Source organism: Coloeus monedula (assembly GCF_965178545.1).
Source record: "Coloeus monedula genome assembly, chromosome: 1".
NCBI lineage: Eukaryota > Metazoa > Chordata > Aves > Passeriformes > Corvidae > Coloeus > Coloeus monedula.
Genome location: NC_138781.1, coordinates 37320486 through 37333582, shown reverse-complemented (window position 1 = coordinate 37333582; position 13097 = coordinate 37320486). Strand labels below are relative to the sequence as shown.

The 13097-nt window shown below is 35.3% G+C and overlaps 1 protein-coding gene across 1 annotated transcript in view; it reads right to left on the bottom strand.

Moving 5' to 3' along the window:
- The window catches only part of KCNH8 (potassium voltage-gated channel subfamily H member 8), a gene marked incomplete at both ends in the record, with an annotated part of 172677 nt that overhangs the window by 82112 nt on the left and 77468 nt on the right, over positions 1–13097 (bottom strand). The window contains 2 exons of the mRNA XM_082290170.1: positions 2866–3106; positions 5776–5903. Of these exons, the coding sequence (XP_082146296.1) occupies positions 2866–3106; positions 5776–5903 (369 nt within the window). The remainder of the gene's footprint in view (positions 1–2865; positions 3107–5775; positions 5904–13097) is intronic.

Sequence of the window (13097 nt, the reverse complement as noted above, 5' to 3'; positions counted from 1 at the left end):
ACAAGTTTACACAGGAAACATCATATGAAAAATTTAGGTTCATATGAGAAGCCCTAATTATGTTATCACTTCATCCTCTTCCCCGAAGATGTCACAAAATATGTTGTTATTACTGTTTATCTTCTGTCGTGTTTTAGAGAACTTTAAAGGCTAAAGCAGTTAAACCTCAAGCTAGATGTTTTTCTCACAAATGATTTAATTCATATCAATAGTCTTAGTTGTAAGCACCCCAAGTCAGAAGAACACTTCCATATCTATTTTTATCATGCTTAAGCATAGGTTGACACATGTCACAGAATAGCAGAATAAACTGAGTTGGAAGGGACCCGCAAGGATTATCAAGTCCAATTCCTGGCTGTCCACAGAACCATCCCCAAGAGTCCCAACATATGCTGGAGAATGTAGCCAGTCTTGGGTAACAAAGCTAAGAACAAAGACCTTGTCAAATCCAAGCAAGTGTTTATGCAAACTATGCTCATAAAAGGAATACTACTCCATGTTCTCAGAAACCTGAATAAAATCAAAGTAGATAGACTCTATTTCTCCAATCCATGAGTACTTTTGTGATACCTCAATCTATGACTACAGAGCTGTAATACAGCTGAAGACCCTCTATCAGACAGATCTTCCCACTGACTTTCTGAGGCAGCAGCATCATAAGAAGAATTTTTCTTAACATTTCTCATTGACTTTTCTCAGAGCACATAGATCATCCATCAAAGATGTGCTTGTCAGAGCCACAGTGCAACAAATACCCTGAAACTTATGCTTAAATTTAAGTATGCTGTCAATCTTACTACTTTCAATATAGTTACACATGTTCTGAGACATAGTAATTCAACATTTTAATGGATAAAGGACCCTGGAGAGATGATCATAAACACACTATTTTCTTTAAATTCACTGCAGGGGTTTAAATGCAGTATGAGAATATCTTGAAAATACTCCATAAAACTTTCCTCAGAGCTGCAGATTTAAATCAGATAATAACTTTAGAAAAAAATTATTCTGGAGAAAATGGAGCCATTATTCAAACTGTGGGGGAGGAATATCAGTACTCTACAGTACAGTGTTTGTGGTTACCTGTAACATGATTAGGCAAAGTCTCTTCTAGTACTTCATGCACATTTTTTGAATGTATTTAGTTACAGCCACAGTTTGATTTCCTGGACTACAGACCTAAAAATCTAACTGGAAAATATGAAGTAAAATTTACAGAAAATCTACTTGGTTTTATTTTTTTACTCAGCTATTCTATTGATCATAGAGATGCCTTTGCTTTTGACTTACTGATATAAAACTCCATATTTCCAGCAAAATATATAACCAGAAAAGTAACACTAAGCAGTTCATCATCTGTCTTGCTTCAATAGAACACTACAGCACATAAATCAGTTAGATACAGATTGTACTCTCTTGTGCTTATGTTCAAATAAACACTTTTATAACACAAACCAGTTATCTACACCATTATCAAAATATTGTAAGCTTGAGTCTACTCTTTTTGTAAAGTCACCCAGGTACATAAAGTAGGATTATTTGATTTAGTATTCTTAATGTAACATTAATTGATGACTGACTAGAGTCATAACCTCACTCTTTATGCAAGACACAAGATGATCCCTGATGGTCTGCATTGCAGAATGCAAGTTTCTTACTGTAGTGCTTGAGTATCTTTGGATGTGATTTTTTTGCATTAACGTGAAGGATTCCACCAAGATCTAATAGTGAGCATAGCATTGAAAATTAGACCTTAACTCTAATGATGAAGCAATGACCAAAGGAGGAAACAAATATTTATCCATTATAACTTCTGATTCTTCCATCAGCCACATCACCTACTAGGCTTACTGTCTACAACAAAGCTGACAAAGAAATGGAATAAACTTTTCAAAATTTTTGTAAGAAAATCTTCTGAGTTATTGCTTAGTTTTTATGATTGAGATTTCTTTTGTTCTCGCAGAGAAGATTGTAATGCTGCTTTTAATGTTTAAGCTAAGCTATATTTTTTCACGAGAAAAAAAAGAAGATTAAAGTGGAAAAGAAGTTTCAAACCTGAGAATGATTTGATTCTTTTTTTCATTTTCTTTCTCTCTCAGAACCCATCCAAACCCTTTTCATGTTCAAGAAAGACATGCTCCACTTGGCTTATTTCTTAAAAATAATAGCTTCTCCACCTGCATAATCGCAACAGATCTGACCTCTGGTTCATCAGTGTGACAGCACTGAGTGGTATTATAATAGTAAAAGCTTGGGGAAAAATCTGTTTGATTCTAGTCGGGGATTCTTTTCCATATTCAGAAATAAATTGAAAAAAAAAATAATACACCATCCCCCCCCCCGAAATGGAAATAAAAAGTTTAGAGAATGGATCAGATGACCAAACTCCAACCTCTCAAATTCTATCCCAGTTTTCATATAGCATATTGATATTGTACATGTGCATTATTGCAGCATGAGTTTTAATCTTACATCGATATTTTAAAAAATCTATTCAGCTTGTGGTCCACTTCTAAGTGTTTGTGAAATAAAAAAATAACCCCATAGATTGTGAACAAAACCATAGCAATTCCAGGACACATTCCCATACTGGGAAGGCTTTAGGCATCCACAGGGTGAAACAATGGGTTTCAATCTTCCTTGAGAACAAAGTCCTTTTAGAGCAACAGCAGAATTACTTCAATCAATTTAAAGTAAAAAAAAGGTGATTTAAAGTTCAGAGAAAATATCAAGCCGTACACCTAACATTGATTTTCTCTAAAGTCATGAAAGGAATGATTATTTCCTCTTCTGTAATATTATGCATTCTGTGAAAATCCTAAATGTCAGAAAAGAGATCCCAAACAACCCCCAAACATATCTTACCAATGATAAAGAGAATTTCCACTGCAATGTCACTGACAGTTGTGCTTCGAGTTGTCGACAGCTCATCATGGCCAATAAAGGAAACATTATAAGGTACAGTCACAGCAACATAAAACGTTGCCAGTAAAATAAGCCAGTCCCAGCCAGCTTTAAAAGTGCTAAAATGCAACAAAATGAATTTGGATTTTTTTGCATCTGAAACTTTGTATTCTGGAAATGCTGGTTTATCTACGAAAACGTTCTGAAAAAGAGAGAAAAAAATTAATTGAGACAAAACAATAATTTGATTACACCAAAGCATTTCTTCCAACGCAGCCCTTAGGTGGTTGGTGTTTTTTGTAAAAGAAGCAAAATAACATATGACATACTCATATGCAGGCGAGACCTAATGATACTTTTGTTTCTAACGTAGACCTCACATTTATTTATACAGATGGTTCTGCTCATGGAATAACTTTTGTGAATGTTGAGGCAGGAAGAAGACTAATAAGTTACAGATTAAATAGAGCAAAGAGGGGACTGAATCTGGCAAACTATTTCTTCCTTTGTTGAATTAATTTTCACTGCAGAGCAATGTTATCCTACTGGACAGATAGATTAGAGCTTCGTATACAAAAGGAAATAGTACTGTAAATAGGAACATATAGAAAGCAATAGATGGTGTTGAAGAAAAACATCCTACACGTAGAGCTGTGAGGGGGTTCTTTCAGACTAGTTCTAGCCTGGTCCTATGGACTGAACAGCTCCAGTACTTGGAGCACCTCTCCTGGTTTAGTTCCATCTGTGAATGAAAGCACCGTTAGTAGGAATAACTTTTTGGTTTTCTTTAAAATTGTACTCCTGATCTAAACCAAAGTGTATATCTGCCATAGTAAGGCTTCAGAACTGACTACATTTGTCATTAGACTAAGTTTTGTCTTGAATCTTTGTCTTACCAATGTTTTATGCAGCCAAGATTTCAGTATTAAGCTGTAGAAATTCTTACTTTTCATCTTTCATAGCTTTGACAACAAACACCTACCCTCCCAAAAAGCAGCATGTGGGACATGAAGTGTCTTGCATTATTTACTAACAAAATCCTTGCTCACTGATACTGTGTTCCTGGTTAATGCTGTTCCAGTAACAAGGAGCCTCCCAAAACAATATTGTGCATTCAGCAAAGATTACTTCTGATCTTGAAGTTATTCACTATGAAATTAAAAAGACAAAACCTGCAAAACTGTAGACTTAACTACATTTGTGTCGTCTGTCACAGCCTTTCTCTTTGTCTTTCTTTTGAAATACTGATGTCATTGCCTTCTCTATTCTTGGTTCTTATTCATGAATCTAAGCAGCTGAATTCTCACTTTTATTAGTGTCAGCCCATTTTTAATCATAGAAAAGAAAGCATTCCTCATATTATTTCCAATCCATAGCTCCAAAAGTCCATGCACTAAAGGTAGTAAATTAGTCTCAGAATAAATATTTTAACATGATAAAATAACATCTGCACTAGCATTGTGACAGTACAGGTAAGTCATCAGAAACTATTAAAGAGTCATGTTCCTAAAAAATATTATCATATTACTATGCAATGAAAATATTCCTGGAAGACCTGGTCATATTTTTCAGGGAGTTTTTTATTATTATGCTTTTTCAACATGAAACATTTGTAACTTTTTTTTTAATATTTAATAGTTTTTCAACATTTAACCTTTTTTCAACTTTTAATATGTAAATCCAATGGAAGTGACTCTATGTCCTGTGAGAGATATACCAGTTGTGTATTTTCAGGTCCTTAATCTATAACAAGTTTTTTCTACTTTTAATTTCTAATATAATAATCTACATGAGGATGAATCTGCACTGCTGCCTAATTTTGGTAATCAATAAGAGGAACATGCCCAGTGGCAGATCATCTCTTCAGGGTGTTCATGTTTTATATGCTTTGGTTACTTTTTCCACTGTCTGTCTTCCATCCTCCCCTAACCATAAAAAAAACCCACAAAAGAACAAAAGACCATTTAGTTCTTGTGTCTCTGTCAAAGACTTTGCCTCATTAAAACTAATAATATGCAAAAAGGAAACTAAATACTGTTCTGAGAAGCCGTTTTTGCGACCCCTGCTTCCAATAACTATAGGCTCTCACAGTTGGAACAGGCGCTCCGATATTATTCTAGCAATTTTTTATATGAACATACTGATTTCATAGGTATCCTCTGCGCTAACTTTTCTCCTGAAACATAGTTGCACAGAGCAGGAGAGTTATTTTTTCTCATTAATATTTCTTTAGAAGTCATTCTGTTGCTATATTCTTGGTTTGTCTATGGTTTGATTTAGTGTTAGCAACACTCACAGCATGTTTTGTGAACTTACTCATAGTCACTGGAGGAACACAGAATTAATTTGAAGATGGAAACATCACTGCTTCAATTAAGAAATGAAAGGATAAATATCACAGCACAAAGTTGGAGAAATTAATATGAAAACTTGCCTAAATGAAGGGGGACCTTTTGGAGCTTAACAGCATTAAGAGTTTCAGCTAGAGCAATATCTTGAATTTTTTTTTGGCAAATAGTAATAATTGAGATAAAGTAATTGGGATGACAAGGCAAATTGGACCCTAAAATTCTGAGAACCTGTGGATTCTAAGTTCTGAGAAATTTTATAGTGTGGGTTTCATGGCATTAAATGTCTATTTACAGTATGATTAAATGTACTATCTTGCTATATGGTAACAAATACCAAAGTAGGCAGAACTGTACTTAAGTGAGAAGCATTCTAATCCATTTTACTGTGAAACTATGACCAGGATATTTCTCAAGTACTCACTGACCTTTTACAGCACTTTAAATTTTTTTTTTTAAAATATAGTGCCTTTTTAAAGAGTACATTTTTGGGGGGTGAGGGGAAGAAAAGAATATCACCTACATTATTTATTTTTAATTTGTTCTTCTCTCTTCTTTGTAGATGTCCAGAGATATGATAAAGGACAGCTCTACTCCGTCTACGTGCCGACTCAAAATGTGATCCTGCTCTTCCTCTTCCTTTCCATTTTTCTGCAGAACAGAGGTGAGAGTCCATTAAAGATCAGGAAATAACATTTTAACCTTTGGGACCTGAACTAATGACATTTCAGACATTGGTAGAAATGTAAATATTATGCACACCTTTCCTTTTGCTTAATCTTTTTCAGTAAAGAAACAAACCCCCTCTCTCCTGAAGGGCAAATAAAAACCACCGTAAAGTTTTAGTTGTCAAATGCCTTCACACAACTCAGAAGCAATTAATTGCAACATATGATTTCATAGATAAGATAAATGTACTCTCTACTGTTTCAGAAAGTAGAGATTGATGACCAGAGGGAAGGATGGCTAGAAGTAACCACTGAAAATATCCTTGAGGTGATCCTACTCTGTCTCTCTCATTTTACAGAAAGAAAAAAAATCTCTTGTGGTGTACTTTTAAAAACAAAGAGTCTGACTTGTACTAGGCTTCCATTATGTGAGAATATGCTAATTTGTGAGCTTGTTAATTAGTAATAACCAATTCTTACATTCATGCGTTAAGATTTCTTTTCCCACCACATGGCCACTGGCACAATGGCTTGACATATTCCTTGGTGACATGAAACCCATTAACAGTAAAGACTGAACATTATTTTGGAAAGGTTTGTGGTTTTCACCTCCATTCAGATGTCTGTAATTGTCAATCATGGGAACAAATTTTGTTCTTGCTTATAAAGCAGTAAATTCAAAGTAATTCCAGTCACTCTGATGGAATTACAGTGAATTTATGCCAGAGTAAATGAAAGCAGACTTTTTGTGATGTGTCAGGATTAAGAAAAAAGAAATTATGGGAATAAAGGAAGAAGCCGTCTGTCAAGGAGGTTTAATTAAAGTCAATTCAGTGCATACAAATTAAGGCGGAAAAAATTTAACAAAACACAAAATTAATTAGCAGAGCCAGAATTTAGCAGCAAGCAACATAGCTACATTTTGAAACCTGCCTAGAAAAGCAAGAAAGATTTGTATTATAATACATAAGAAGACTGATGTATTTTTGGCTTAACAGCACAAAACCATGCATAACAAAATGTGTAGGAAGATAAACTTCCCAAACTTCTCAGTAAAGAAGTTTTCGTGTAATTCATGTAAGAGCACACCCTAGCTGAGGATTTTTTTACTTGGCAGTAAGGAGAAGGGGGAAAAAAAACCTAAAATAAAGAAGGGAAAACCTTTATACTGCAAAGCCAAATGGTTACTCAAAAGTTGAAGGAGGCAGACAGAGAAGCCTGATATTTTCCCATCTCCAACACATATTGATGTCAGCTACAATGGAGAAAGATGGATCAAAAAGCATTATTTCAGAAAAGACACAACTACATTAATGTTGGGTTTTAAAAAGTAATCTCTTAATCATCAAACCATTTAAAACTCAAATTATATTTTAAGTGTTCTTAATCTGGGTAAGAATAAAGTTCTTATCTCTTTCTCTGAGGAAAAGTTAATTTAAGTCTCTTGAATTAATAATTAAGTCTCTCCACTGGAGTATTGTTCAGCTATAGTAGCCTAGTTTTGTCATATGACTTTGAAATTCTTTTTAAAACCATTTACAGGCCTCTTTCTTTTCCCTTTCTCAACCTAAACTGCCATGTTCCGGCAACTCCCCACTCTCATAGTGAAGACTGAGTAACCCTGATGTGACCCAGAAGCACTATGCTCACTCCATAGAGGACAACCTGTGGCATGAGAGAGACCATGAAATGCATTTTTTTCCAAATACCAAAATAAACTAACCTGATCTGGCCAGAAAGTTTGCACTTCATTTACAAAAACTCTCTCAGCCTTGGTAGTTTTTCCTCATTTTTCATAGCATTAATTTGTATGCCTTCAAAAAACTGGTTTCACTTTTCTCATTCATGTATTAATAGAACATGCATTAAATTAAACCACTACCTATAATTCCCTCTGGTGTGATAGACACCCAACATTCTCTTGTATGGAAATATCTCCCGTCTGATCATGGGTCATTACCACTGAAAGTTTTCAATCCAAGTGTGCATGGACACAAAACAGAAGATTAAGATCTAGCATTTAATTCATATTACACAGGAAAATCTGAGAGATTTGCCTATGTTTGCCTAAAACATAGAGTGTGAACAAAAGCAACCTGCACCTCTCAAATTTAACCCAGAACACAATATACTGGCAGTATGTGAATGAAATAGAGAGGGATGTAAAGCAGCCTGGGAGTTTAGCCTGGGAACACATGCACACCTGAGTAACTTTATTCAGAGATGGTAGTTCTACCAACAACCTAAGTGACAGAGTTATCCTAAAGGCTGTGAGGCTGCAGACCTGGATCTCTAAGCAGTATTTGTGCAGTACAGCAGCCAAGGAAAGACAGGGTCACCACCAGGGGACAAGACCATGACGCTTCACTGCTTTTTTACATTTTCACAAGCATGTTAGCTCCATGCTCAAAGTTATATTCCAGCCCCAACTACTTGATTGCCACCACTGTCCTGTTTGCTTGGCAGGTGGGGCAGTTAGGCCTAGGGTAAGATTGATTCAGGCACAATGACTGTCCTCCTCAAAGAGTGTAAATATGACCATCTCAAGTCCTGCTGTGCAGTAACCCGGCCTGGGCAAAAGCAGGAGAGGTAGTCTAGACATAGATACAGATACAGATATAGATATAGATATAGATATAGATAGATATCTTTAAACACTTTGCAAGGAAGAGTCCTGCAGAAAAACCGTGAGCTCCAGATTTACATGGACCCTATAGTGGGTGTTCTCAGTGAAAATTCTAAATTTCAGTTTTATTTAACAATGTAGTGTACACTTTTATAAATAAATTCCATAAAATAATGAGATGACTTCACCTTAGTTATTTTGAGAGCTAAGCCAGGAGCGAGTATGAGGAATAATAATAAAAAAATTTATTCTACTAGCATTTTACTCAAAGGACTAGATAAACTGGTAGAGTAGATAAGAACTTTTTCGTTTATTTCATTGTTTACAAAGTTAAAGTCAATTGTGAGATGAAACAGCAAGTAAGGCCAGCTCCCACCTAAGAAAATTTATCATAGAAATAACATCATTTTGAATGTGTGAACTAGATTTCCTGTTGAACAATAACAACACCACCAACAAAGTAGAACAGGAGAAATGGACTTTCTTCATAGCTAAAAGGTATCTAAATAGGGACAGACTTGAAGAAATCCATGATGCTGCTCCATACGCACGGTGAAAGGAACACTGTGAAAATGCATAGTAACCATGTTAACGCTGTGATTTTTAATGCAGGTTGGACCCTTCCCTGCTCAAAACACAGAGTGGTATATTGTGCTACCTGTGTGATCTCTCCTGCTACTCTATTCTGAAATCAGGCAGGAGAATAAACCTCCCCCATTACCTTTGCTGTGTATATCTTTAGGCTGTCACAACCACTCAGCCCAATCACACAGAGAGATGTTTTTACCTGGAATATCTTTCAAGTACTGAAGTGCTCCTTTGTGAAGCTGGGTTCAGTGAATGATTTATTAAAGAATTTATTCGTCTTACAGCTCTATCTATAAAAGGCTTCCTGTGAGAAGTGCAATCAAGAATTTTTTGTCCTTTTAATACATCTTGAGAAACCCTCATCAACTGCATCATAAGATAAGGAATACCACAACAGAAAGTGTGATCTTTGCATAGGCCTCCACGAGTAACCCATGTGCAATAAAATAAATACAATGATGTCTACAGGAAACACACTGGTACTAAATAATATCCAGTATCACTGACACAAAACACATTTCATAGGCAGTCCTCAAAAAAACCAAACCACCAAGGAAATTCTGAAGAAGACAACTGGGGAAAGCAACTCTGAATGAACACAAAACAACCCTCTAAAACCAGATTATATGGAAAGTTGGTATGATTTTTTTTCTAGGCTTTTAAAAATCTTTAGCAAATTTTCTGTTATTATTCAGGAGACATTGCACCAGCAGTTGCCAATAAAGAGAAAACTGATAAAAGTCATCTTTGGTATTAATGACAGAATAAAAGCACTACCATGGGCAAGAGGCTGCAGGAGTTCTGTTGGTTGTATGACACATTCTTTCTGCCTACAACAGCCAACAATTCACCTAACTGTTAGCTGTATGGTGGATCCAGGCTAGCCTCTAGCTGCTTTTTTATTTCTGTAACTGATTAACTGATTCAATAAGAAGGTGTACTTAACACACATACCAGCTATGCACTGTAAACATTATTACAGAACATCTTTTAAAGGGGCCAATTTTACACAGAATCAACGGTATGATTATCATAATTTTAGTATTATGCCTTGAGAGAAAATTCAGCTTTGAACAGAAAGAGAAAAGAAGCAATATTATACATTACTATTAATGTTTTTATGAATAAGAAAAACCTTTAAACAGGGGTATGCTTACGAGATAAAAATCCTTAACCACATTTTGGTCTGCTTATTCTTCCACTATGAAGAAAAAAGGTATGAGGAAACAGACAGACAAAGCCAAAAGAAGGGTTCTTTCTCCTCTTCCATTTTGGTGGTTGATGGGAGCACATCCCTAAATAAATAAATGAATAAATAAATAAGTATTTCTTTTTAGATACCTGTATTTGGGTCTGTCTCTTAAAATTCAGAATGGGGAAAAAAAATTCCAACAGACATGTCTTTTTTCAACTGCTTCTAATAGACCGAGTTTCAGCAGAAGAACTCTGAAAGTGAATTTCTTAAACTATTTTCTCATTTATTAATACTACTGCTGAAAAGTTACAGAACTCTTATAATGAAGTAAAATATTCAGACTGAAAAATAGCTATTTCATAACTGTGTAAAAATAGTTTATTCACTGGCTTTCTACTGTTACTACTCTAGAGTTGTCACACAAATGGGAAAACTGTCGTTTTTATTTTGTCATCAAATTTGAAATGTATCTATTGATTCAGCTAAAGTGAGTGGTCATATGTAGTTCTTACAGAACAAGATGTAACATCAAATTTACAGCTTGGTCATCACTCACTTCCAGCTTTTTTTGAGGTGACTGTTTTTTCCTGGAATAGTTTTTATTTCCCGCAGCAAATTCCAACAAGGCTCATGAGACAGTGATATGCTCATATATCATTATGAACAAAAGCATACCTGTAATAATAAAGAGAATATTTGAAATATTTTTCAGGAACCCCTGGAACTTAAATAATGCCAACTATTTAAGTCACCAAGAAACTTTTCACCCTCTTCAGCAAGGGTTAATATCTCTTCCTCTGCAAGTGTGTAGTATTTAAGGACATAATATCGTGGAACCTGAGAGTTTTCTTTTTTCTTTTAATTCCATAAATTTAATCATGTATTTTATTTACTGATATCTTTTCCTCCTTTTGAATAGTCAGAAAAAAGTGATCATAATTTAAAAGTCATTCATTGCAAAAATAATTAAAAAAAAAATTTGCAAAGAAGATGATATTAAAGTACACCTTGCTCACTCAAGTGAAAGTAGTAATATATGTACCTGAATAATTACTATCCTGTGATGAAATTAAGTCTTTTGAGAATGAAGACTTGTTTTCTTAATAGATTTATGTACAATACAGAACCAGATAAGTCACCTATAAAAAAGTTTTGTGGTCAGTGTAACGTGTCCTGAGTTAAAACAGCAGGGGAAGGGGGAATAGATTTTTTTAAAAATGGTTTTTAAAGCTGAGACATATATAAGTTCAAAACCCTGTGATGTCTGTGTATATGTTCCATATATATATGTATATATACCCCACATCAGGGTCATTGAAACACCCCGAAAATATCTCTGATTATCTCTCAAGGAATGAGATTTTCAGACTATGAAAGTAACTAGTTTCAACCTGTTTTACAACTTTTAAGTATACAATTTAGGATGGAGAGTTGTAAACCCATCTTTTCTACAGCTATGCAAAACTCACTTGTAATAGGTCTCATTTGCTGAGAATTGCTCTGAGGATCTGCAGCATGAATTACATGCCCTATAACTGCAATTACAGTTAAATTCTGCAAATGGCCCAAGGCCTCCTAAATTGTTTCTGAACACAAAGTACACATCAAATATGTATTCTAGTCCTCATGGCCTCTTAATAAAATGTGAGATTCCAGACTGTGTCTAGGCCAATGAAAGTCTTTAAAGATATTTTTCCCTTTTCAGATTTTTTTCCCACAGAAATAAGAAAGGTTGTAAATTGTATAGGAAGGTTGTAAACCATCTGCCTCGTTAACTAGTCACCTACCACACACACACAACTCTGAAGAGTTCTAATCAGCAACACAGGCACTGAACATATTCCCTGTTTCTTCTATGCCTTCTCTTGTCTGTTTTACATGGTTGAATTTTCAGACTTTAAAAAGAATGTCTGAAGATATTTTCCAACAATCTGCCAGCAAAATGGAAAACAAAACAAAACAGAAACCCAAACAAACAAGAGCTCCCTCCTCCCCACTCCTTGATAACTTTGTTTTCTAAGGAAAATCTGAAAGCAATGGCACAAATTTATCTAGAACTGGTGAGTATGAACTTTTTGGTTGCTAATGTATATATTCTCTCAACCTTCCAGGATATCCCAGAATACAATCTGCTGCTCTGCATTTGCTCAAGAATCAGACTGCTTTTCTTTTCCTCCTTTTTATTCTACATATATCACAAAGGACACTTTCCCCTCAGTTCCAGAACATGCCCTGTACCTCTCTGAGAGCTGCTGGAATGGAACTGCCACTTGCATTTAACACTTGGTGCAAGAGTAAAGCAAGAGCTACAAAGATCGATATGTCTCTAAAGATTTGAGGCTCAAATACAACTTATTTGCTTGGGTAAGAAGGTGAAAAGGTGAGGGAGAGCATCTTCGTGCTCACAAATGCAAAAAGGAACAAGGCAGCTCTGTTTTTGTCCCCTAAGTGTTTAAACTATCATGCACAGACCAGGAGGAAAGGAGTTTCTCTTTACTGATGGCAAAAGAGTTTCAGACCTCTCTTAATTTGACAGAGAGCCAGGAGCAAAGTCATCCTAGGGAAGATGTAACTGAGTCATTGCAGAATAAATTGCAGAATAAATTCCTCAATATTTTCTTCCTTTGGGCAGTGGGAATACTGGGGTAAAACTCTGCTTTTAACCCACCTCCTCCCTTGATAGAACTGCATGGTGCCTGTACATCCTGAAAAAATTTTATCTGCTTTGGTTATTGTAAATCTAGGTGATTGTACGGTTATGTTCCCCA